This window comes from Cephus cinctus, unplaced genomic scaffold, assembly GCF_000341935.2.
Source record: "Cephus cinctus unplaced genomic scaffold, Ccin1 Ccin1_scaffold0631, whole genome shotgun sequence".
Classification (NCBI taxonomy): Eukaryota; Metazoa; Arthropoda; class Insecta; order Hymenoptera; family Cephidae; genus Cephus; species Cephus cinctus.
In genome coordinates this window covers 62,173-87,558 of record NW_014333271.1, presented here as the reverse complement: position 1 = coordinate 87,558, position 25,386 = coordinate 62,173, and the positions used below count along the sequence as shown (strand labels likewise).

The following is a 25,386-nucleotide window of genomic DNA, read 5'->3' as shown; positions in this document are numbered from 1 at the left end:
GTTAGAGGATTTCAAGAAGAATTCGGCACATGTAAGGACATGACATTTTTTTCAACTGGTTCGAAAGAAAATTAATAAACTTTATATCACGAGGAGAATCACAGCTGCGCCGTTATTACGCAACCAATGTTGTTGACAACTCAAAATTTACCAATCTTAATTGTAGCGATGTTCAAAATGGTGTCCACGAGCTGCAATGCACTCACATGGACGGTGAACAAAAGATTGTTTTGCATTCTTTATGGCCTCTACACTGATGGTTGAGCATGCATCCGCAATCCTTCGTCGCATATCTTCCGGTGTTGTTGGAGCATCTGCATAAACTTTGTCTTTTAATGTACCCCACAAAAAGTAATCTAATGGAGTAAGATCGGTAAGTAATTTTGACTTGTCAACAACATTGGATGCGTAATAACGGCGTAGCTGTGATTCTCCTTGTGATTCAAAGTTTTTAAATTTTCTTTCGAACCAGATGAAAAAAATGCCATGTCCTTACATGTACCGAATTCGTCTTGAAATCGTCTAACAGACAGGCGTAAAAAAATTATAGGTTCAGTTGCAAAAAATTCAAGGTAACCTTGAAAAAACATTTAAAAAAGTGTTGACCAGTAATTTTTCACTATCACGTTAAAGCTCTCTTGAAACCATGCAAAAGCTGATAAAAAGATTTTCGATCGGACTGCTAATAACAAAGTAATCTCTACTGATCATGATTCGTGATTCACCCTGTATAATACAGGATATTGTCCTTTAAGTCTCCGTGTAGCTGACATAGACCACTGTTATTCAGTTTTCTGACTTCTTCCAAACTGCTTTCCAAAACTTTGAATTTTTCTGATTCACTCCGGAAATAGATTTCTTTATCTTTCTTTTTCCATTGCAATGAGAAGATAGATCCGATTGGATCACTGTCTAATGGGATGCAATTTCCTGATTTCAATGCTGTAAGACTATTCTTCATTAAGATTTGTTTCATCGCGTACTTGAATTGCATCACATTCGGATTGTTATTCCAACCAAATCTGCCCCTGATTCTAGCGAATAATAGTTCTATATGATCCTGAGAGAACTTGTAAGTATGTACTTATACATTGAATTTCCGTTAAACAGTATTTCTGCTACTGCAATTATAGATTTTGAGGTAACAACAAATCCATATATGAAGGCTCTTTTTGGGCTTGTGCACGAGAGACGTCCAGTTTTGTCACGTAACTAGAACAAATAAATATTAGTTTGAGATACAACTGCTTTCAGATGCACTAAGTTACTACGCTTCAGAGGTTTTTTAAAGCCCTTGGCAAATGGAGAACGAGAATTTAAAAAGTGAAATAGCCTATCGATGATTCGCAGGAATTCAATCGTTGCTTCGCAATTTTGACCGATGCGCTTAATGTTTGTGCAGCATACTACACTTTCATTTTATTCTGTTCCCACGCAATGCACTGGGAGCTGAGTCTCTTTTTAAATTTCAGTGTCAACTGCCGTTGCTTAGAATGTAAATTAACGATGTGTTGTCATTAAATAGAACCATTACTACTGTGAAATACTTGTAAGGTGGCTAAAGCATTTCTGGCTAATTTTAGCATATAACAGGCGTCCAATATTGCGTACACATCGTAATCGGCAGATGGATGCTTGAAAGAACATTTCATTTTTTTGTAGCATGTGAAAATATTGCAGCCTAGAATACCAAACATGCTGAAGTTAATGCTTGTCCCGTCGCATATCACTGACCACACTCTTCAGCCAGTGTCCTTAGCTAAAGTCAAACAGGATTTTACGAGTTCCGCTTGGGTTAGAGCAGTCATTATATTTTTAAAAAAGTAACCGACAGGCCATTTCTATTTACCATTGAGACTAACCAACATAAAAACAAGCGCCTCATTTACCTCGGTTTCCGCGCCTTCCAAACGAACTGAATTACCGTAATCGCAATACCCTACGTAACAGTACTTTTGCTGATCCCATATCAATTGTTTCCTTATAGCCATTCCATCTAGGACGAGGTTGCAATCACGATCTTGCAAGAGAAGTTTATTAAACTCAGTGAAAATATCGCCTTGAAATCCAGGTTCCGCATTAATGGACATCCAATTTCTGATTGAGGAGGAATGAGGTAGCTTTAAAATGTTCCTGAAAGAAGAAATGAATAGTCTGACAAGAATTCATTTCTATTATATTATAGGTACGTCTTAGAACCAATCTTGCAAAAACAGAGTGTACGATGTAGAAATGAAAGGAGAAATGAAGAGCCCGTGCAATTAAAACATGCAAAAGTAAAGAAACCATAAAGAATAGAGAAATAAAAAACCAAAAGTCATGCTAACCGACAAAAACTGTAAGCTTTTGGAGAATTATAGTACAAGGAAAGAGCAAACTCTGTTAGTTCATTCTTGTAACGTCTTCCGGTTTTCGTTTCTTACTTCGTTTGTAAATATTGCCAGGGGAGTTCCATTGAATTGATTGTTCAGCATTATTAAAAGATCATCATCAATTAAGTTTTTTTGCTTCAACGTTTCAAATAATTCCGTCATATTCTTTATTTTCCAGTCGCGTCTTCTTACAACTTGCTTCAAACTTTTTACTTTACGTGCCAGTTCTTTATTATTCTCTGTTAATTGTTTAATTTTAGTCTCTGCTGCAGTATTTTCTTCAGAGGAGGTTTCACTGGAACTTGATTGAAGTGGCATCATAACACAGGTTCCATCAGGGAACATTACTTTTCTTTTCTTATGAACTGCAGAAGCATCTGCTCCTTCTTCGTCACGAGCTCGCTTTGTAGAGGTTGTTAGATTTACTGGAGGACTTTCGCACTGTTGTTTCAGCTCAACACTTCTCATAGAACTTGAAGCAAGTGGCATTAACACTGGTGCCATTCTCTGGTAAACGTTTCTCTGCTGCAATTACAGAAGTATTCCTACATTTCTCTGCAAAAACTTGCTTATTGGAAGATCCTGTCAATTGTACATCTCCAGTTCTATTTTCTTCTGTTCTATCTTGTGTACTCATTACGTTTAGTAGCTGCATATTTTCCTTGTTATGACTATTATTAAGAAGTAGTGTTGGAACTGCATTTGATCACAACTGAGTATTATGGTAGCCCAATTCAGTAAGAAAGTCAGTACTCAGGAAATGCAAGCTGCAAATTTTGCTTGTTGGAATAGCTTTCCAATTCTCTCTTCCAACAGCTTTGATACAGCACTCAAGTCAATGACTATCTTTGAATGGAAAGCTGGGAATAGATAAAAAATAACATTTATACAAACAGATTAATGTTAGACACTGGTAACCAGTACATTAATTGCATTTACAATTTAATGTATTAATATGTGTTACATACCTGTATAATAAATTGTATTCGCAGTATTAGTACATTTTCTGTGCATAAATATTACAGCTCATTTCATTTATTTAGAAGTAATGCTACTCGATCTCAAAACTGTTATTTTTATTCTCAACATAGTACGGCAAAAGGTCATGGACCATAAATCCAGTGACAATACAGATAAGAATCTTATAAAATCTATTGTTATTTATATTTTTTATAGGTTATGCCAGTAACCAGTCGTTAACTTGGGTGCAGGATTATAAATTTGAAATAAATATAACTGAATACTTATAAATTTGGAAGTTCAAAATAATAGTTTCTGTACGTTAACAACTTATCTGCATATATAAATTTACAAAATTACTTACCCAAAAAAACGAATGAAGGACCTGCTTTGTAGCGACTTTTGCAATCTTTCACGCTGCATGACATCGGCATTTTTTATCCAATTTGCGGTAACATTTCTAAAATAGCATTAAAATGCCAATGCGACGAAATTACCCCACTGAATAATGTCGGGTGTCACACCGATATACTAACCCACTCACAAATCCGCCCTACAAAAGATGGCGGCCAGTCCCCACCACTTCAAAAAATTTGCCTCACTTTTCTCAATGGCAGGATACTGGAAGCTAGCGGTCTAGTAGTCTGTGGGTAAAACATACCCCCAAAAAAACTCTTACGTGTAAAAAACTACGCCAGGTACAGGAGTGCTGTGATGTTCTTTAACGAAAAGTATTGAAATCATATTATTATGGCCAAGTACATAAACCACTGCATGTTTGCCTATTATATGATCTAGCACCGGCCCATCATTTTAATTGTATTTTCAAAATTTCCTATAACATTTTCGCTACTATTTTACATTGTTACTGCTTCTCGTATTTAATTATGATTTAATGGTCATTTAATAATTATTAAAACTTTAGATGGTTCCTTATCGAGTACTACTTGGCGGTACTCGAGTATTACTTTTTGGGTACACATAGCTAAAAAGGGCAAAGCAGCCAGCGCCATCTGTCGTGTGAAAAAGTAAATGGACGAGCGAAGACGACGTAGCAACGACGACGATGTCGGAACTGAAATAAAATCGTCTCGTTTGCCATCTTAATATGCTCTGATCTCGTAAACCGATCATATTGATCTTGGTGGCAATCGATTCAGAACTCTTAATTCCTTTTTCTCATGTATATACACCGATTCATAAGATATTTCGTTCCAAAGACAGGTGTATATAAGAGTTAATTCAAGTAAAGGGTCTCTGCGAGCCGTGCCCTGTACAGCCGGTTGCCTGTACTTGTCGCAAGACTCCACCCGGTTTTGATTTTCGGCGTGACATGACGCGTTTCAAAGTTTACGTAACGTCTCGTTTCTATAGAACAGCAAAACTCCCCATTGCCAATGTACTTTAGCAAAAGTAGTGTGTAGTAATAAAAAGGAAATCAATGGAAAATCATTCATTACCTTTGGCGAAAGAGCATTGACTATTGTGATACTTTGCTACAAGACACTTTGCTCCTTAGCACGCGACACATGTTCCCATCTGCCAACTTAAGCTGTTTGACTTGTGGGATGACTATACATTTCGCAATGAATCGCTACACGAATTAAATAAAGCTAAATGATAGACTCTTGATCGACTGCCTATGATTCCCTGAATTTGAATGAAGAACCTTTATACGTGGAAAATTGCTGTAGACTTATTTCGTATATAACTAGAATGCATCCTTATAACTGAATAGTCTTCTTGATATAGCTAAATCGCAAAAAGAAGATATTGAATTACATCTGTCAATGGCATCACACTACATACAAAAATTGCATCTAATAGATAGATAGTTAAGAGAATCGAGTAATGGCCCAGCACAAAAATAATCGATTTGCTTGATAATGTCATTGTTCGTCTCCTCGCAGTCTACGACCTAAAGACACAGTTAAGTATTTGATATAACAGATATTTCGATTATTTATGACTGTGAGATCTTCGAATAGCTAGACAAAGATATGATACAGACATTTCAAGAAGCATCATTTAATCGGTTAATCAGTAGTAATAAATTATTGTAAATCAACACGTAAAAAATTTTTATTATACATCGATTTAAAAGTAAATTGTATCTGCAATTAAGTAAATGTTTAACACATCTAATATTGTTTAGAAATCTGGGACATCTCATCATTGGAGGAGACAGCCATAGGGAAAGGAAGGCAGAAGTGTTTCTAAATTATGTTCGAGGATTTACGCTCCATGAACCATTATATTTTCAGTAGCTACTCCATATTCTTAAGCTCTATCATTTAAACAATCTATCATTTTTGTTTTCCTGAGTAAAACGTTCCACAAGTGTTCCTAAAACTTTCGAATATGCTGCCAATATACGTGGAACGTTTCAGAGTAAATGTAGGAGTGATCAAAGAATGAGCAAACGAAAATTGGCAGGACGTGCTAAACGAATCTAATCTGATCGTATGAACTAAACTAATATGGATCCTGCTCGTCAGGCCAAATTACGTCAAATGAACCCTTAATAATAGTCAATTGTTAGTGACGTATAAATATAAAGTCCGCGTGCTTGGTCACTGATGGGTAGGGTCACCATAAGTGCTTCACCGATCCTACTAAAACGCTAATCAGAAAACGGATGACATATCCGGCATGGCTCTTCGCTCTCCGGAGTTGTTTGGTTACTACATTTTTTAAATAAATTACATCAATTTTACTTTTTTTCGTTTCATTGGATCTGAGTTCTAAAGTTACCGAAATCCTCTACGAAGACGTTTCTGGGATATTCGAGAACGGTTTTTTTACACAACCTCTTACAAAATCTTGAAAAATATTTAGAGTTAACAGATGTAAATTCTGCAGACTTTCAAAAAGTGTTATAGTCGATGTGCTAACCGTATCTAATTTATTTGTAAACGAATAGCTCGACAGTTGTGAATCAGACTGCAATAATAAGGTATGTATATTTTGGAATGAATTAAAAAAGTATAAAGAATTTTAGTTGTTTAAATTAGCTTTAGCTTAATTTCGGTGTAAATACTTCATCCGAATTGTATACGATGTTATGCCGTGTATGAAGTCTCATCTGGTACAGTCAGGCTGCAACATCAGTTTCACTTTTAAGGGGACTTATTTACGTTTCGGTACCTAAAGTGTTGTCACTTCAATTGGAACTGATTTCGCGACCTCACTACAACTGCAATGACAATAATCCCGCAAATATCTTTCTAGAATCGCGGAAGTCTTTTTCAAACTTTTGCCAGAGACTTTTAGTTATTATTAGAATTCGTCGGAAGTCGACGTATGTATAGCAAACACACGTTGAAGGATTCGGAGAAATATGAAGAAAAAGAAGAAGAAAAAAGCATTTGAGAGTCGTATCATTGAGATACTCATGTTTTTCGAAAGAGATGTTTATTTTAAAAATCCACTCTGTGATTTGATTTGCTGATTGCAATGCTACAAAATGTAAAAAGAAAAATTGATCATTCTACGAATTTTATGAAGTAATTCGATATTGAAGTGGCAGAGTTGTCGTTCCGTAACGATCGACCATGGAAAAATCGAGAAGTCTCGCTTGATGAATCTCCTCGCAATCCGTCAATGTCTTCTTTATCATTTGCTTAAATTCAAAAATAATACTGGGCATTAAGATAACAGACTTTCATTATGAGAGAGTTCGCCTGATAACTGTCAGAAAAGTTTGTGTATTTTAACATTTTTTCGGGTTACAACCCTACAAAAAATGTGCACGTGACGTGTATATTTGTAACATTTCAATTAATATATTTGCTCTTTACATATATGTATATATATACACACACTTGTCAATGATTTTATATAAGAGAACAAGAATAAAGTAATTTGATTAAAAAACAAAACTGTCCTGCGATTACATAAAGGTCAATTGTCAATTGCTCTCAAGCTGTGAGCTAAATATAATAGTAAGCCTTGCGCTATGTTCAAGACGAATTTAACCCTGACATCGTTACTATATCGAGGGTAGTAACCTCCCTCTATAATTATCTGATCTAATTAATACTCGGCAGGGGAGCTAAATATTTAAGTATTGTCATGAAATTTCAAGCAGCCTGTTGAAAAACTTTTGCGGTCCAGAATTTAAGTTCTAGGGACTCGTCTCATTTTTGTTATTTTCTCAAGCAAGAAAATTGAAAATATGTCGGATACGTCATTTCTCAAAATACGTGTTAAAAAATGCTTATGCTCATGTTTTTGCAGAATTGAATGTATCTCCTTTAAACTTCAAGAGTTTTTAGAGGCCAAAGCCGCTTATTTGGCAAATCGTTATAACGGATATCTAAAAATAATTAGTCGATTACGAGCCAGATAAGTACTGGAAATTGGAATTAAAATTTAAAAAATAGGAATTAATTACAAATAAGGGAACCTCCTTGGGCTATATGTATTATTCGCGAATATTTTTCGAAAACTGGTCAATGGCGGTTTCACAGTGAATAGATTTAGAACGGGGCTCGTGGATCGTCACGTGACGAACACGAGCTAGGTGATGGTCGCGAAACCGATGCTGATGACATTTACACCACTGACATTCGAAAATCCCTGAAAATACTAAACCCTAAAACCCTGAACTATATATGAAAGGAGAGACTAAAATTTAGACGCGCGTTAAGCAACTTTCAAGAACGCTAATCTTTGCCAACTCGTCTGAGGTAAGTAGATGAATGAATTAGGTCAGCGTAGTGAATCTTATGAACAGTTAGGACACCTTGTAGACGTTGTTATAAACTATGCATGCACCAATGGAGTTGTTGGTAGGGTTTAAGATTATGTTCATTCTGCTGAAGGTATTTCTTCTTCTATAAAAATCTGCAAAAATCTGCAAAAATATCTTCATTACGTAACAGGCGATAATCATTTTTCAAAAACTTACGTTACGTTTCCATATTACAGGGTTTCTGACTTGATCTAGTATTACGTCATCTTGAACTATTTTTTTCAGTTTTAGCTATAGAACCGGGCATCTATGCCAATCCAGTTTTTATAATATGAAATACAGCATGTAACCTCGAGCAGAGTTCATAAACAGAAAAAAATCTAGACATGTTACGACAGAAAGTAGAAATTTCCAGATTCTGATAAATATAACAGCTCGTTACTGATAAGAGATATTGGACTCGTATCATATCATGCGGCTATCACTTACAATTAGTGATCCATATATAGAAAGGCTAAATTGAGGATAGCATAAAATAGCTTTATTCACAATGTCAATGTCGAATTTTTGTTCTAAAAAAAAAACTATCTTAGGTCATTCAGCATTTGAATTTTAAGCTGTCTTAATGTCATTGTGAAGCCCATCACAAAATTGGGGCTGCTTGACAGTGGAAAAATTAGCAAAATTATTGTGTGAATACCGCTTACGGTCCTCCAAATATTTCTTGTGAATAAAAAAACTTTACGTTAACGTCTACAACGTTATTCGCGAAAAATAATTAAGTTATAAATATACAATATATGACGAAATTTTTATCAATAAGTGTGGCGCCTCAACGTGTATATCTCTAATTGCTAAAAGTATCATGAATTTAATTAGTGAAGCATTTTATAAATGTTTCTTTCTCTCTTTCCTCTCCTTGCTCCTTTCTCGCTATCACTACTTTCCGCGGGTTCCGCGTTTTGGGTCGATGCTCGCTACTTTTAATTAACATGGGGCCTGCTATCAATAATTATATAAGTTTTACTTCAACGCATGCACAAAAATTTCCCCTTTGCGTGCCTGTTAAGTGTAGCGTAAGTGGCGCTTTTTTAGAAAGCCACGAGAAAAATATACTGCGCGTAAATTAAACGACTTAACTTTTCTTCTTGACACGTTAGTTGTTTTTTTGAACACTTTTTGAACCCTTCCACTACCAACGGGACATATGTGTCCCAAGGACTGCAAATATTTAACTAGTACGATTTGGCGGCTTAATGTAGTTCGTTATTTAGGTCTGTCCCAACGGTATCTGAAAAACTAAAACTATAAAATTTATAATCGAAGGATTGACCCTCTAAGTACTTTTCCGTAAACTTTAGTTACTTTTTGAGCATTTTTTAGACAAAAAGTCGTACGTGATACTCACGCAAAGGCATTCAACGAATAGTGTAAAGTTGGTAACACGAGCTGAAGACGAGTCCGCTTTTTTGCACTCACATCGCAAAGTACTATTTGTAATTGCAGGTGCCAAACCCTTAAGATGAAATTTTCGTAATTTTCTTACTAAAAAGTTCACAGATATATTCTTGTTCGATCGTTTGTTGAGAATGTGAAATCAAAATATCTGAACGTGCTTTATTTTAATTTTATATATATTTTTTTTTCAATGTGATAAATTACTGTATCACGACCTATCGAAATGACATCGTCAATTTTAAGCAACATAATTATTTGGCGGCATGAGGAATAACGAAGTTAATACATATGAAAAATTACGTAATCATGAGTGAAAATATTTTAAAATGAAAAAATAGTATGCTTTGGGTAGATAAAAAATGTTTATAAGCCATCGGCAAGTTTCTGCGTGAGGCGAGTTGTCGATAACAAGGTTCAAGTGGAGCAAATTTCAGGATATTTAATTTTCACGATATCGATGACTATTTACTTTTCTCACATGTGGATTAAATTAACGCTACATAAAATTCTTTCCGTTAACAGAATTATTCGTGAAGTAATATTCCGTGACGCAAATATCCAAATTTTACTTTACATATTAAATACTATTATTGTTTAATCAGTCGCCATTCTAACGCTTCATTTAAGCTGATTCTATCATGAAATGCTGTCACTTCCAAAACACGCGTTTGAATTTTGTTTATGTTCTTATTGAGGGTTCAATGATTTTGCGTGCAAAATTTCATAATTACTTATCATCAAATTTATTAGACAAACGGACTGAAAGTATTGTTATAATGGCAGTATTTTTTCGAGACATATCAGCTTTTGATATTAAAGGTTAATGAAATTTCTAGGAGACGCTTTTTTGACATCGAATATTACTACGATGATTTTTTAAGAAAATATAATTTTTAAGAAATTTTTTAATAATGTTTTACTGTATTATTTAAACACTGATATGAACATTTCTTAATGATAGGTCTTTTTTCTTCCGTTTGTCCCAACGATAATACATTACGTATGAAATATTTGTCTAATTCTCAATATACATGGTATTCACCGAAACAAGAATACTATTACTATTAATTCGATTTTTTTTTATCGATCGAATCTTAATTAATTACGAAGTTAATATATCTTAGCAAAGTACCATGGGTCATATACGTATTCGCCGAATTATATTTGAAGATCATACGAAAAAAAAATTTCACTTATTTAAAAAACGAATATTTTGTACTTTGTATAGTTTACTACGTAGTAGTTATAAAATTGAAATCTGACGAAGATATTTTTAATATCAATGAAAAAAAAATTAAGAATTTAACGTTGTTAATGAAATTATCTTTTATCCTTATCAGTAGAATATTGACACCGTTTATCTCGTGAGGTCTCGATCTTATCTTAAGGGGAGCATACTATTTATAATTTTCAAGAAATCGATTTTTTTCATATTTCGAAAGTATAATATATTAAGAATGTACTGGAAAAATCGAAATATTAAATATTTATGGAGTTATTGCACATAGTCGAGAACGCCGGGGTCCGCATACCGTAAACTAGCGAGTCTGGTAGCCGGAGCGCTTGGGGTGGAGCAACGTTTCTTTCTTGCAACGTTTCTTTATATCTTTGTATAATTCTTTAAAAATCTTACTACATTACTTGACGACGAGATTAAACAGCATCTCCTACCAATTTATGAAGATTTATTTAGGGATGATTTACTGGTAAGATGCTTGGGTGGCTATACCCAGAATGCCAATGAAAGTTTCAACGCGACAGTTTGACGATTATCCCAAAGCACTTACAATTTTGGATTATTAATCATTGAAATCTCAGCCTATATTGCCGCTGGGATATGTAATGAAGACTACACCTCCATTCTTAGAGTTATGAACAATTTAGATATAATTGTTGGCACCTATTTGAAAGTTTTCGCCGAAAGCATCGATGAGGCGCAAGTAGCGAGGCAGAATAAGATGACTCTTTCTGAAACTAAAGCAGCTCGTATAGTCAGAAAACAACAACAAATGGAAGAGAATCAGTTTTTCAAAGAGGCTGAAGGATTATTATATGCGTCTGGAATCTCTGATTGATCGGTAAGTGACTAAAACTTATAGTTTTATCGTACTGAAACTTTAAACGCGATTATTTCGAAACTACATTCTCAAAAACTGCTCATGTTCTAACTCAAAAAATTATTGGTCGATCTGGTTGAATTTTTGGAAGGTGATTCTCTATAATATTATCGGAAGGAAAAACTTAAAGTTTTAAAGATACCGCGTAAATAAAATATTTTTTTGGGGTAAAAAATGTCGAAAAAATGGTCGAAAATTCGATCATTTTTTTCAACAGCGTACTAAATTTTTAATTTTATACTTTTTCATTGTTTTTTAGGTTAGTCCTTCCCCTTTACATGTCAGTAATCGAAAAATAATTGTTTTTTTTTTGGTTTCAGATCACTACAAAAAAAGTGACAAGTGCAGCACTTTTCGGTGTCACGCAAAAGACGCCTGGCCAAATAACACACAGAGCCGCCATTTTCTTTCATTACAAGAAAAATATTTTTCTATGCGCTAAAGGTGGAATAAAATGATACCACAATTTCAAAATGATGCGATTATTTTATCACCTTCAAAAAAATTCATGAAAAATGCCTCATTTTCGGCAGTCTAAATAGTATGCTCCCCTTAAATGTTAATTAGAGTCAATATAAATGAATTCGTTACAACATATATGATATTTCGGTACACGCATTGCCTGTTGTGTGATCATAACCCATGCATGAGATATGTACGAATTCGTCAAAAGTTCTCAAAATTCTTTCGGGAATTTCAATGTACCCGTAAGTAATAACGTGCATTTCAAACTAGCGCGCCATACGCGGCCTTCCGGCCGCAGTGGGAAGGCACGACCGCTGACGTTCGCGCTTTGCGCTCACCAGCCCACCGACGCTCGCGCTTTGTATATTTCAAGAATCTACAACTTTTTCATTTAACTTTTCTTTGTAGAATGCTTAGATTTCAAGTTACAGCCTAAAAAGTGTTTTTATTGCTGTAAAAACCCGATTTTGGGCTGCTAACTTGAGTAGAAAGCATTTTCATGATTTGATGTCAACAGGAAAAAGTTTTTTTTTGGAAAGATCTACAACTTTTCCATTTAACATTTTTTTGTAGAATGCTTAGAATTCGAGTTACAGACAAAAAACCGTTTTTAGCGATTTTTGGAGGTGACCGCATTCTGCGTATATGTACAGGATCAAGCTCAAAATAGAACCATAAGGTTCTAGTGATGAGAGGAGTCCCCATAAAAAATTTTAGCCCGATTGACTGAAGTCTCTCAGAGATAATCGTGTAACATGAAAATTTTTATTAAATAATACACGAAAAAATCGTAAAATCGATCAAATTGTGCTCCCATTTTGAAACGACGTGGAGGATCGGGATATAAAAAAATAGTTTTTTAGTTTGTACCAGAGGAGACCTCCCCCAAAATTTCAGCCCGATCGGCCGAAAATTGCGTGAGATATCGCATCTCACACATTTTTCGCGATAGAAACTATAAGGCACTTGCGTATGGCGGTCGTGCCTAAAAATGTCCGTATACAAAGTTCTAGAAAGTCGTTCAAGTATTTTGAGCATAACATATATACAAGTGACATGTGTTTACTTTGTCTCGTGAAACACGTAAATACTACATACACCATTTATAACGTCTATATATTCTATAGATTTAATACGTTTCTTTGTTACGTATGAATTTTGAATCCGTTTCAATAGTTTCAACATACCAGGATACTGCTGATAGTCAATAACAGAGAAACCGGAACGAAGTTCATACTGCAATTTGGATCCAGGCCAGTTATACAAAAATAGAATTGTCTTTCCATACAATAACGTATGCAAAACCCACAGACAAGAGAACTACATTGGTTGGCTCCATCCTGTCTGCCATCTCGAATTTGTTTTTTGAATAAGCAATACTGGGTATGTTCAAAAAATATATTGGATATTATGCAAATAAAACCACAACTGTCAAATCAAAATCGTACATAGTAAATCTGAAACAAAATCCAAAAAATATAATTTTTCAAATTCAAACAATTAATAATATAACCATATATTTTTTAAATCTTTATTTCTTACGAGTTCACTTAAAAGACGTATATCTTATTGGTAATATAATGATAATTTTATGGATCGTTAAAAGTTGACTATAATACAGTAGATATATTGTTGGAGCCAATACGGAAGGTATCGGAATATTTACAAAGGCTATGTAGATAGCTCTAATTATCAAAACTTGACCAGTCAATGGTGCACGCAGTCCAGCTGGGTCAATATACGTTAGATTATTGTATTTCTTATCAGTACTGTGCTAGTTACGATTTAGTATGTCGAAGCAGCTGATGTATCGTGTGTTTATATCGACATCAGGGCAATAAGAAGAACTGTTAGTGACCTACAAAATACACTAAAGTCAATACCTGTCATATGGAAACAATGGCCTATTAATGACTTGGATCTACACGTATCGAACGATGATTTATTAGACACTTAAGGTAGTTCTTGTAGTAGTTTGGATTCACTTCGACGACTATTTCTACGAACTATCCTAATGGGTCTTTATTTACTTACCTATTTAACAATATATCTTAACAAATGACTTACATTACGAATATTAAAAATCTATTCAATATTAAAAATGATTGGTTTACAAGTCTTTGAAAATCATCATTAATGATTTCAGTATATTATTTGATCTCCATGAGAGGTTCGTTGAAATCATGCCTGACAACGTTATTTTTTCAGTGATCGATGACGTGCTTTTTGGACTCGATGAAGGAATCATTAAGTTTCGGATTAATCGGAAACTTTTTAAACTGCAATCAATATCAATAGAAATGTTAATCGTGCTTTTATTGACAATTATATCATTCTCAAACCAAGGATATATTTGTACCAATGACTGCAAAGTCCGTGATAGATGCATCCCTTATTGGTTCAAGATCATACAAAATTGGAGCAACTGTGATTCTGGTAAATATATCAAGAAAACGTTATACTTTATTTTAGTCAATATTTTTCGAAGAGAATGCAATATGACATCTGTCAAAACATCACGTGTTTTATATTGATAAAAGTGAATGTTGATTGGGATTTGGTAATATCACTTTCATTTCATAAACTTTCATTCCATGTAATGTGATAATAGAAGAATAAAAATGCAGCAGCAATGTAGCACAGTATCCAAAGAGCTGCCATGGTTGTTGTAACAGACGTTGTGTCCTTCTAGACGTAAATACACTGAAAAGAGAAAACATCATACACATTTTATCTAAAATCATTCAGCATCTGTAATACAGCCTTGTCTATTCATTAATGTGCTTATACGATCATACGTTAAATCTTGGTAACAAGGCCAAAATTTGTATTTCCTCAGTGCCCGAGCTAATTAGTCATCGCATCGTATAATTAGTCTGCAATAATTATTAATCCCAAATCAATCATATCCTCGTATGGCCCCAACTAGATCGTTTCATGTAGTTATTCCAAATCCACACAAATTCTGCGAAATAGTGTTAATCTCCATGTCTGATCAGGACCCCAGACATGTATAATTTTAAAAAATCTCATGTAATAGTGTAACGCAAATTTCTGAATCGGTCCGATTTAAATTTATACGGATCAAGTTTCATATATAGGTATACATAACGAGGCAATAAGTTTTACGTAGTTGGGCGTAGCACTTGACATTTAAAAACTGCGCATGCGCAAACGTCATTCTTTTAAAAAAGCGAGTACACCTTGAAATATGACTGTAAGACGGTGATAATTTAATTTGTTTACTTTACCTTGTACTTAACTTAGCGCTCAATCGATTAAGGAAACAGGGTTTCTTTTTTTATTGATAAAAATCCAAATTGATTCAACACGTATCACTACACCGTAGGTCATGGATAGTAACACTGTACTGAAAATTTGTCTGCATTCGTACAGTTCCATTGTAGCTTGCATAAGGACGTAAGTCTTCTTTCAAAGCTACATTTAATATTCATTACAGTTACGTGACGACACTATTTTCCATAGATTATTCTACACTGGCACGATAATAAATCTACCACAATCATTCCCTGAGACAAAGTAATAATTGTTCATACATTCTAATGGCATTTATGTAAGTGCATATCTATATGTTCATATTCACAGCGTTTCTCATAAACACTATAAATATTATATCTCACGATTTATGATCAGTAATACTTTATCTTCCATTCCCGCTATCCCTTACCTGCAGGACCTCTCTCTCTCTCTCTCTCTCTTTCTTTGTGTTACGTATTTTCTCCCATATCACTGTCAAATCCGTAGTACTTACGCCAAGAGCATTTGAGCGGGGCGGAATCATGCCTTCGTGTATATCATACCCATTGCGATATTAGCGTATTGTAACCGTTTACATCGCAGGCATGTTTATCGTGTAAAAACATGTAAATACTAATACACATCCTTACCATAGTAACATTTAATTAATTTTCGAAATATTAACCATACCTTTTTAAACCGGAAGTAGGAACGTGGGGCATCTGAGACACCCAACTCAATGCTTCTCTAATAACGAACAAAATTGCACGACCATTCTCGAGTTCAAGGTTTCCATGTAAATATAAAGATACAAACATAAATATGTCCTTCGAGTTATAGTTGAAGATAATTTTCAGTGAAAAAAAAAATGACGTACGCAATTTAATTTTGATGCTGAATAAACATTGCATTTTTATTACTCAAATTTCTTGCCAATTCAAAACTAAACGAATTTTTTATTCTAACTTTTTCTTGTCAAATTATTGATGGTTGTTCAACAATCTTGGCGACCTTCAAGGGGACTATCTCGTAGACAAGCTACAAGGATGGCCCACGAGATCAGTCTATTTTTCATGGGTCACCTCGTTATAAGTTATTACACGAATCTTTCGTCATAGCGACGTACTAACGTAATCTAAGCCCTTACCGTATACAGTATTGAATTTAAATATTACTATCCATACGTAAATAATTGACCTCGCTTCAGCCTTCATAGGAATACATGAAGTAAATCATAGCAAGCATACAAAGAACCTTCGACTTTGACCATCGGCGCGAACAAATGTAAGAACCAATAAAGCTGAACAAGTGAACCTAAAATCTTTAGTTTATAAGAGATCGTACTGTCTCACATTAACTTTTGACTATTAGAATGGTTTCCAATTGCCACGATACTATCGACGGAAGATGATACCAAACGAACAGGGACGAAGTTCAGGCTGTTGTTTGGACTATGGCCAAGTATGCGAAAATAGAATCGTCTTCCTACAGCTAAGCATGAATCACAGACGCGCAAGAACTAAACCGGTTAGCCCCTTCCTGTCTGCCATCTCTTCAACTGGCTCTTACACTCAGCTCTAAACAATATTTCCTGAACACATTAGACAACGTGTAGCTAGAATGGCATCTGCTAATATAAAATTCAAATTGCTCACTGGATTTCTGTTGGAATAAGTTTAAATAAAAAAATTCCTTATTCGACCTCACCGAATAATCATGTATAATTTATTATGGAGTACAACAATTTCATCTTCATTCTGTGGTTATTTCTGAGCTTTCTTTTTACGCACGACTTGACCAAATAGTGTATATTCTGTTTATTAATAAAAAACATGTATGCAAATCTCGAACTATTGAATAACTCTGGTTTTATTTTTGCATGTAATGTCTTGGATTTAACTGAAACCATGACTTTGTAACGCTTTGATATTTGAGCGTTAAAAAAAAATGCATAAATAAATTCTTTTTTGCCATAAACAAACAATGTTTGTGATAATTTGAACGATATTGGCTCGCATCACAACAAATTCATTTTCCTAATATTTCATCAGAATATAACAACGGTTTTACGTAAAATTGGTTTTATTTTTTGAATTACCACATGATTTATCAAGACGTTAACTTTGTGCTTACACGTGGGTTACAGCGTCAAGAAAAGTGTAAGGTCTAACAGTCAATAGTGCACACGGCACAGCTAAGTCGTTTAACTTACTATTGTTACTGTATAGCTAAGGATCCCTATGTCGGAACAGCTGATATAATATATATGAACGTCATACTACATGAATAAAAGCAGTAATAAACAGTAATCCACAAATACATAAATAAATATGGCACTTCCACGTGATAATCGGTCAATACGATAGATCTAAGCTTATCGAAGTCCGCCTTATTCGATAATCATAATCATTCCTATATTTAATTGCAACGAATACTAATGAAGAACTCACGCGAACATTATATTAAATATACAATATTCAAGTCTCTCATGTAAGTGGAGATTAACCTCGATTAACGCGTGTGTACTGTTTTCCCTCTATATAAGAGCGTTCCGACGCGCACGTGTTAATGATGATTGAACGATTACAAATACCATTCTTGCTAACACATTATCTAATCTTTATCAAGAAACTTCATCATCGTCGATCATTGATTTGCTTGTCGAACGATATTTATTCGTTTGTGTTTTAAATTGACGTAAAATACATGTGATGTTACACATTAAGCAGTTTTTATTTCGTTCGATATTGCTTCTCAATATTTTTACAGACTTAATCTTCATTTCGTGATACTAGGACTTTCTTATTATGCGCTTAACTTAGAAAATTTCAAGTAGATACCATCTTTCGGTGACAGAATGAAAGCTCTTGTATTGAATTCGTATGGGATTTTTGTTTTCTCACATACGTCTACTTTATGATTGATTAGAACTTTAATCAGACCAACTTTTGTCTGATATACCGCAAATCTTGCACCTGCAATTTTATAAAGTTTCATATGATTATTTTTATGTCTACAATAAGGCAATGCATGATAATTTTATATTAATGACTTATTGAACCATCTATTTCGAAATCTTAAGAAATATTGTATAAATGCAATGTTGGTAAAGATATTATGAATCATTTAAATCATTTGAAAACATGTTACAAAATATCGCAATCAGAGGATTAATTAAGAAATTTTATTAATTGAATTTATCAAAATAATATTTTTTTAAATTTCCAAGTTCAAATTTTAAGCCGATTTTGTCATATCTCGTTAGAATATTAATTCATGATTGAAGCGGATAACAAATTAAAAAACCACTAAACGTAACAACGTACAGTCTGCCGGACAAAAAATAATGCATATTTTCAAAGTAGAGGATAAAATCAGCTAAAAACGAAGTAAAATAGACTAAAACACGGCTATTGAAACAAAAACCGTCTAAATTTTTCACCCGGCGGTACTGAAAATACATAATGGCATTTATCACGTGTTTTAATTTCGAATTGTGTTAATGATTACAAAAAGAACAATTTTACTCCTCTCGCTCTCGCTCACCTTGAAATACCATATGAAGGTATTTCATGTCCTTTACAGCTTCATAGGTTAACTCGCCATTGTTCTTCATAATCTCTTCCTTTATTTCTTGGCGAAGCTTATCCTGCATATCTTGATTCAATGCTAATTCGTAGAGGGCGTTGCTCATGGTCGTAGAGGAAGTTTCAAATCCAGCAGCAAAGAAAATAAAAGCTTGGGCAGCAATTAAATTATCCGCGACATCTAAAAAATCAATCAAGTTAAAATAAAGTATGAAACAAATAATATTTGATTTAATCTCAGATATAAAAACATGAGAAAATCTTATCTATCTTTAAAATATATCAAAGATATATCATAGCAATCTGGATACGCTCCGACGTTACTCATGTTATCAGAATATTCTTTCATATCTACAAGAAGGTCAATAAAATCATGTCTGACAATGTTATTCTGTTTTCTATGTTCTATTATGTCCTTTATGGATTTTGTAAAGAAATCAATGACGACCCAGTCAGCCATACATTTTCCCAAAATATTATAAAGCCAGGGCATAGACTGTCGCAGAATAAACTGCAACGTCTTCATAAAACTTGTAGAAAATACTCTGATACCCATTTTTCGAAACTCGCTGTTGTCATCAGCAATCGCATCAGTCTTCAAACCAAATGCACATGTACCGATGACCTCTGTGGTAAACTTTGCTGTAATGTCTCGACATTCTATTGGTTCATTCTTTTCCGAAAGATGATCAAGATACTTTTCGAATACATCTCCGCATTCCAACAATAGATAGAACATTTGCTTCAATTTTCCGGACGTGAATACCGGAGTGAGTTTTCGACGAAGTGGTCGCCATTTCGTTTCTTTGAGCATAAACAAATTTTCGCTTAACGGATCGACTTTTGTGTTATAGTGTATGCCTCTATTTGGGAAACTCGTAAAGTCCTTTATTAATACGTCCTTAACCAATTCAGGATCACGCACTATCAGAGTAGGTAAGCTTCTGACAAATATACCGACCATGGGCTCTCCTTTGAATTGATCGTAGTATTGTTTTATTAGAATGCCAATTGGTAACTGCCCAAACGTTATTTCTTTAAAATTTCCAAAAGGAAACATAGGCTCAGGCCCGGCGACATGACGTTGTTTCCAAAAATTATAATTTCTCGTAACATAGTAGTAAAACAATATAAATACAACAGCAACGCTGCACAGTATCTCCAGTGCTGCCATTGTTGTCGTGACGGGCGTTATCCTTATCACGCTAAGGTATCTGCAAAAAATGAATTACAGATAACTCTTTGAAAAAAGATAATAGGTTTTTTGACTTATAAAATATTATTTTATCTATGATATGAAACAATTTCTATAATCCCCGCCAGATTCTACCGGTAAGGTGAATATGTTATTCTTGTAATGCCTATCAGTGTATTTGTTGTGATGTTATGCAATAATTCATTACCATCTTAACAAATACGAATTAACAGTTAAATATGAGCAATGTTAAAGTGTTTTACTCTAATGTAAAAGAAACGACATGTTCGACACACCCAGGTCCGTCCCCTTAAGTGACAATTGCCGAATAATTATGACAATCTTTGATTCTACTCACGAGGAATGAATTCTCTACTTAACAACAATGCTTGATTATCTGACTGATACGCCAATGTGCTCAGTATCCTGACTCGGATAATACTGATGTTTTGTTCATATGTAACTTCAAGATATAAGATAGATGAGTGTAGCTGGTTCGGTAGTCGTGCTGCAACATGTGTTCCACTTCGAGGGGACTTATATACACTTTGATTCGTAAGGAGATGACCCCTCAAATTTTAATCTGATGTCGCGATTCAATTCCACTCATGACAATGAAATGCAGAAAACATTTTTTTCTATCCATAAAGTGCAAATTTTATTATTTTCTTCTATAAGACAGTAATGATAATCATACGTAAGAATCATATATCATATTTTAAAACAAAAAAATGGATTCCTACTCGCATCCCATACCGCCCATTCCCCTGGACCGAAAGCAAATATACCTTTTTGAGTATCAGGTGTCTTTATAGCACCAACTCGATTCACCAAGTCTTTATCTTTTGCACCGAAAGTTTTTTCGACCGATTGTCCCCGCTAACTCCTATTCTCGAAATAGTCGAAGAAAAAATGGCAATGGAAAGTAACACAGGTGCATGGACAGATGATCTTAAATCTTTCTAACATTTTCGGTACATTATAAATGCTTGGTACACGAATGTGGTATAATAACTTTCATACCGTTACCTACCAATAGTGTTAATCTCCATGTCTGATCAGGACCTCAGACATGTATAACTTTAAAAAATTCCAAATTTCTGAATCGGTCTGATTTAAATTTATACGGAACAATCCAATTCCATACAATATAGGTATACATAACGAGGCAGTAAGTTTTACGTAGTTGGGCGTAGCACTTGACCTTTAAAAACTGCGCATGTGCAAACGTTATTCTTTTAAAAAAGCGACTACACCTTAAAATATAACTGTAAAACGGCGATAATTTAAATAATTTATTTTACCTTGTTTTTTTACTTAGCACTTAATCAATTAGGGAAAGAGGGTTTCTTTTTTATTTGTAGCTTTTGTTATATTGTAGCTTGCATAAGGACGTAAGTTTTCTTTTAAAGCTACATTTATCATTCATTACAGTTACGTGACGACACTATTTTCCATAGATTATTCTACACTGGCACGATAATAAATCTACCACAATCATTCCCTGCGACAAAGTAATAATTGTTCATACATTCTAATGGCATTTATGTAAGTGCATATCTATATGTTCATATTCACAGCGTTTCTCATAAACACTATAAATATTATATCTCACGATTTATGATCAGTAATACTTTATCTTCCATTCCGGCTATCCCTTACCTGCAGGACCTCTCTCTCTCTCTCTCTCTCTCTCTCTCTTTCTTTGTGTTACGTATTTTCCCCCATATCACTGTCAATCCGTAGTACTTACGCCAAGAGCATTTGAGCGGGGGCTATCCCTTACCTGCAGGACCTAAGTGCATATCTATATGTTCATATTCACAGCGTTTCTCATAAACACTATAAATATTATATCTCACGATTTATGATCAGTAATACTTTATCTTCCATTCCGGCTATCCCTTACCTGCAGGACCTCTCTCTCTCTCTCTCTCTCTCTCTCTCTTTCTTTGTGTTACGTATTTTCCCCCATATCACTGTCAATCCGTAGTACTTACGCCAAGAGCATTTGAGCGGGGCGGAATCATGGGTTAGCGTCCGCATTCTTAGTGCGCTTTCTAGAGTTTCGGCAAGTGGGCGGGAAGCGATGGAAGTTATAAACGTATTTGTAGATCGATATGATTTAATGAGATGTCGGCTGGTTTAGATTCTAGATCGACTCGACTAGGGGTGATCGGAATTTTAGCCTGGTTCATTTTTCGCTGTTCTGTGTCTGCGATCGAAGAATCCGAAAGTGTTTTTTCCAGACCTTTGCACGGATGCCTTCTTGTAGCTTGCTACGAACCTATATTTTTATCTGTGTATCGTTATATCTGTATCGTTTAGTGTTACGCTTCTGCGGCTAAAGTTGGTCACAGTTCAGAATTCCGCTCCAAAGTCCTACAGTCTTTTGCGACACAGCAGTCTTCTCCGTAAGACAGGCCCACGCTTTTCTCTTTCTTTATATATTTCAGTTTTTTTTCATCCTTTTTCATTTTCTAGTTTTTTCTTTAGAAAATTTCTTTAACATTGCCGTTGCTCTGTCACGCACAAAATCTGTGTGTTGGTCCAGTTTATCAAAACAGACAGAGATTACGTATCTCGAATGGCTATGAATTTTAGGTGCAAACAACAAACGGAAACCTCTATTAAATTTTATAGTACTACGAATGCACGAAGCAAAAGGTAAAGAAAAAGGCACAGAGGTACAACTGATAAATCGGTTACTGTAAACTGCAATTGGTAATCAATAAATAAGGAGTTCTCGAGGTGTATAAGATTATCGATTGCAGACCCTGTTTCTGTTCAACTTTGTAAATTCATTGACACAGTATCACTATGTTCAATACGTAGATCGGTTTGCGTTTCAGTCGGTACCAATAATACCACGTTGTCTCCATCAATTGTTATTTGCGATGTAATGACACAGAATAGATACGAGGGCAATGCTGCACTTTTTTATAGTAATGACTTATTCTTGATGTTATAACTTAGCTAAGAGAGAACCACTACTTATAATCCTTGTAAAAAAATGGAAAAATCTGTTTCTCTAATGGAATTTTATCTCGCATTGTTTGAAGTGTTCTAAGACTACGCACCTGGCATATTATTTTGTGTTGCCGTCGTGTATATCATACCCATTGCGATATTAGCGTATTGTGACCCTTCACGCTGCAGGCATGTTTCATAGTAACATTTAAATTATGCAAGAAACGTAATGTCTTGGGTTTAATTAAAACCGTGACTTTTGTGAAACTTCGATACTTCCGCTTTAAAAAAAAATATTTAAACAAATTGAGAAAGATTACCGTATTTGGTACACCGTTGACGTTCTTTGACTCGTGTACTGATCTTCCTCCCGGTTTCACCTATGTACAATTTTCCACAGGAGCAAGGGATTTTGTATACTCCTGGGGCACTCAGTGGTAGTCTACGGTCTTTCGTACTGGGAATTATTTGTCCAATCTTCTTTGGGGGTTTGAAGATTGTACGGATGTTATGTTTCCGTAGCACCTTGCTGATCCGATCTGTTGTACCTTGAAAATACGGTAGAGCTACGATTTCGAGATGTTCCTGTCGCTCGGCTGGTTCATTGGAAGATGGGGATAGATTTTTATTTTGTAGCTTACGTAATACATGGTTAATTTGTTTGCTGTGCCATTCCATTCCCACCAAGGGCTTCGTTAAGATCTTTGATTTCTGTATCCAAGTGTTGTGCTTGAGAAATGGTTAGAGCCCGGTACATAAGGGAGCTGATGACAGAGTTTTACTGAGAAGGGTGGTGATGTGAGGAGGCATGGAGGTATCTATCAGTATGGGTAGGTTTGCAATACACCTGATGGCCTAGGCTTCCATCTTCATTTTGATGGACCAAAACATCTAAGAAGGGGAGGTCTCCCCGTTTCTCAATTTCCATGGTAAATCTTATGTTCGGGTGTACTGAGTTTATGTCTTCTAGGAACTGAGGCAAGGTGTTTATCTCGTGTTTCCAGATGACAAAGGTATCGTCCACATACAGGTACCATACCGATGGTTTTAGGGGGGATGAAAGTAGAATTTTGTTTTCAAAATGTTCCATAAAAATATTGGCTATAATAGGCGAGGGGGGGGCTGCCATTGCTGCCCCAGATATTTTTTCATAGAACTTACCCTGGTATTGGAAATAGGTGGATGTTGAGCAGTGTTCAATTAGGGGAAATAGTTTGGAAGGAATTTTCTTGGATTTCTTGATGATTTCAAGAGTGTCAGGAATGGGAATGTTTGTGAACAGTGATTCCACATCAAAACTGACTAGAATTTCATCGGGGCTAGTTCTAATGGAGTTGATTTTGTTCACGAAGTCTATGGAGTTCTTAATGTGTGAGTTATTTTGTTCTACTAGTGACTGGAGAGGTTTGATGAAAAAACGGGCGAGTTGGCAGGTGGGGGCACAAATGTTGCTTACTATTGGACGAAAGGAAACATTTTCTTTATGGATTTTGGATTTTTTTTTTGTCAATCTTTCTTAGCAGAACATTGGATGGACACTGGACATTCAGTGGAATATAAAAAGACAGAAACTCTAGCTAGTTCTACAGGTTACTTCGCCCGAAAACACCGCGAAGATCTAGAGATATTGAAACACCCAAATAACCTTAATAGGGATCGAGGATATCAAGTAAACCCCATTTGGCACACCGTCCTACCAGTTTTTTAATTGATCAGCTGATCAACTAAACAACTTATGATCAGCTGAAGCACTGATCTGCATGAGCAATCATAGGTATATTAAGACTTCCTGACAACAGGGAGCTTCAGTATCGGAGCCTCCTAGCCTTGTAGATGCAGACTGAAACGTTAGCGAAACGTCGGCACGAAGCTGAACACAGACGCGGCTTCCATCCGGAAACCATGAGTATTAATAACAAATTCTTTCTCTGCCATAAACAAACAATGTTTTTGATCATTTGAACCATATTGTCTCGCATGACAACACATTCATCTTTTGAATTCTTATTTTCGAAGTCCTACTTTTTGAATTACCACACGACTTATCAAAACATTAACATTGCGCTTACAGCGTCAAGAAAAATGTAAGGTCTAACAGTCAACAGTGCACACAGCACAGCTGAGCCGTTTGTTTAATTTACTATTGTTACTGTAAAGCTAAGGTTCCCCGTGTTGGAACAGCTGATATAATATATGAACGTAATGCTACACGAATAAAAGCAGTAATAATCAGTAATCCTCAAATACATAAATAAATATAGTCGGTTCCATGTGATAATCGATATACGATATCAAATATCGATAATAC

General features: G+C 35.0%; 2 protein-coding genes and 3 long non-coding RNA genes across 10 annotated transcripts; 2 read left to right on the top strand and 3 right to left on the bottom strand.

Moving 5' to 3' along the window:
• Positions 1-612: 612 nt before the first annotated feature.
• On the bottom strand, positions 613-4,291 carry LOC107269328. 5 transcript variants are annotated; one of them, XR_003060143.1, is made up of 4 exons: positions 3,697-4,291; positions 2,328-3,232; positions 1,890-2,133; positions 613-1,212 (listed from the first exon to the last, which is right to left on the bottom strand). XR_003060143.1 is itself a non-coding variant. In XM_015743051.2 (4 exons), the coding sequence occupies exons 3-4, from the start codon at positions 2,874-2,876 to the stop codon at positions 2,080-2,082; spliced, it is 507 nt and encodes a 168-aa protein (XP_015598537.1). In that variant the 5' UTR covers positions 2,877-3,232; positions 3,341-3,378; positions 3,697-4,256; the 3' UTR covers positions 1,992-2,079. The 5 variants fall into 5 exon arrangements, 2 of the variants coding, with proteins under 2 accessions (XP_015598537.1, XP_015598539.1); XR_001538033.2 differs by having other exon boundaries at positions 2,424-3,232; positions 3,697-4,197; XR_003060142.1 differs by having other exon boundaries at positions 1,925-2,133; positions 2,424-3,232; positions 3,697-4,197.
• Positions 4,292-5,615: 1,324 nt separating this feature from the next.
• LOC107269325 lies at positions 5,616-13,063 on the top strand. Its single transcript, XR_001538032.2, has 2 exons — positions 5,616-6,288; positions 11,924-13,063. It is a non-coding gene; the product is annotated as an uncharacterized LOC107269325 (long non-coding RNA).
• A 522-nt stretch (positions 13,064-13,585) lies between these two features.
• On the bottom strand, positions 13,586-15,924 carry LOC107269324. Of its 2 annotated transcripts, XR_001538031.2 has the most exons (3): positions 15,320-15,922; positions 14,428-14,771; positions 13,586-14,347 (listed from the first exon to the last, which is right to left on the bottom strand). It is a non-coding gene; the product is annotated as an uncharacterized LOC107269324 (long non-coding RNA). The 2 variants fall into 2 exon arrangements; XR_001538030.2 differs by lacking the exon at positions 13,586-14,347 and having other exon boundaries at positions 14,366-14,771; positions 15,320-15,924.
• LOC107269322 lies at positions 14,338-17,748 on the top strand. The gene is made up of 3 exons (XR_003060144.1): positions 14,338-14,504; positions 16,534-16,610; positions 16,698-17,748. It is a non-coding gene; the product is annotated as an uncharacterized LOC107269322 (long non-coding RNA).
• A 296-nt stretch (positions 17,749-18,044) lies between these two features.
• On the bottom strand, positions 18,045-20,602 carry LOC107269323 (probable cytochrome P450 6a21). Its single transcript, XM_025086606.1, has 4 exons — positions 20,467-20,602; positions 19,225-20,127; positions 18,873-19,174; positions 18,045-18,301 (listed from the first exon to the last, which is right to left on the bottom strand). Exons 2-4 carry the CDS (start codon positions 20,085-20,087, stop codon positions 18,132-18,134), a joined length of 1,335 nt encoding a protein of 444 aa, XP_024942374.1. The 5' UTR covers positions 20,088-20,127; positions 20,467-20,602; the 3' UTR covers positions 18,045-18,131.
• Positions 20,603-25,386: the final 4,784 nt, after the last annotated feature.

Bases quoted from the DNA above. Each gene is read 5' to 3' on its own strand.
- LOC107269328 (XM_015743051.2), bottom strand. From the start codon at position 2,876: ATGGCACCAGTGTTAATGCCACTTGCTTCAAGTTCTATGAGAAGTGTT. The intron at 2,134-2,423 runs GTAAGAAACGAA...TTCTTCTTTCAG, and splicing joins TGGCAATATTTACAAACGAA to GAACATTTTAAAGCTACCTC.
- LOC107269323 (XM_025086606.1), bottom strand. From the start codon at position 20,087: ATGGCAGCACTGGAGATACTGTGCAGCGTTGCTGTTGTATTTATATTG. The intron at 19,175-19,224 runs GTATCCAGATTG...AAGATAGATAAG, and splicing joins AACATGAGTAACGTCGGAGC to ATTTTCTCATGTTTTTATAT. The intron at 18,302-18,872 runs GTGAGCGAGAGC...ATAAAATTGCAG, and splicing joins CCTTCATATGGTATTTCAAG to GTGCAAGATTTGCGGTATAT.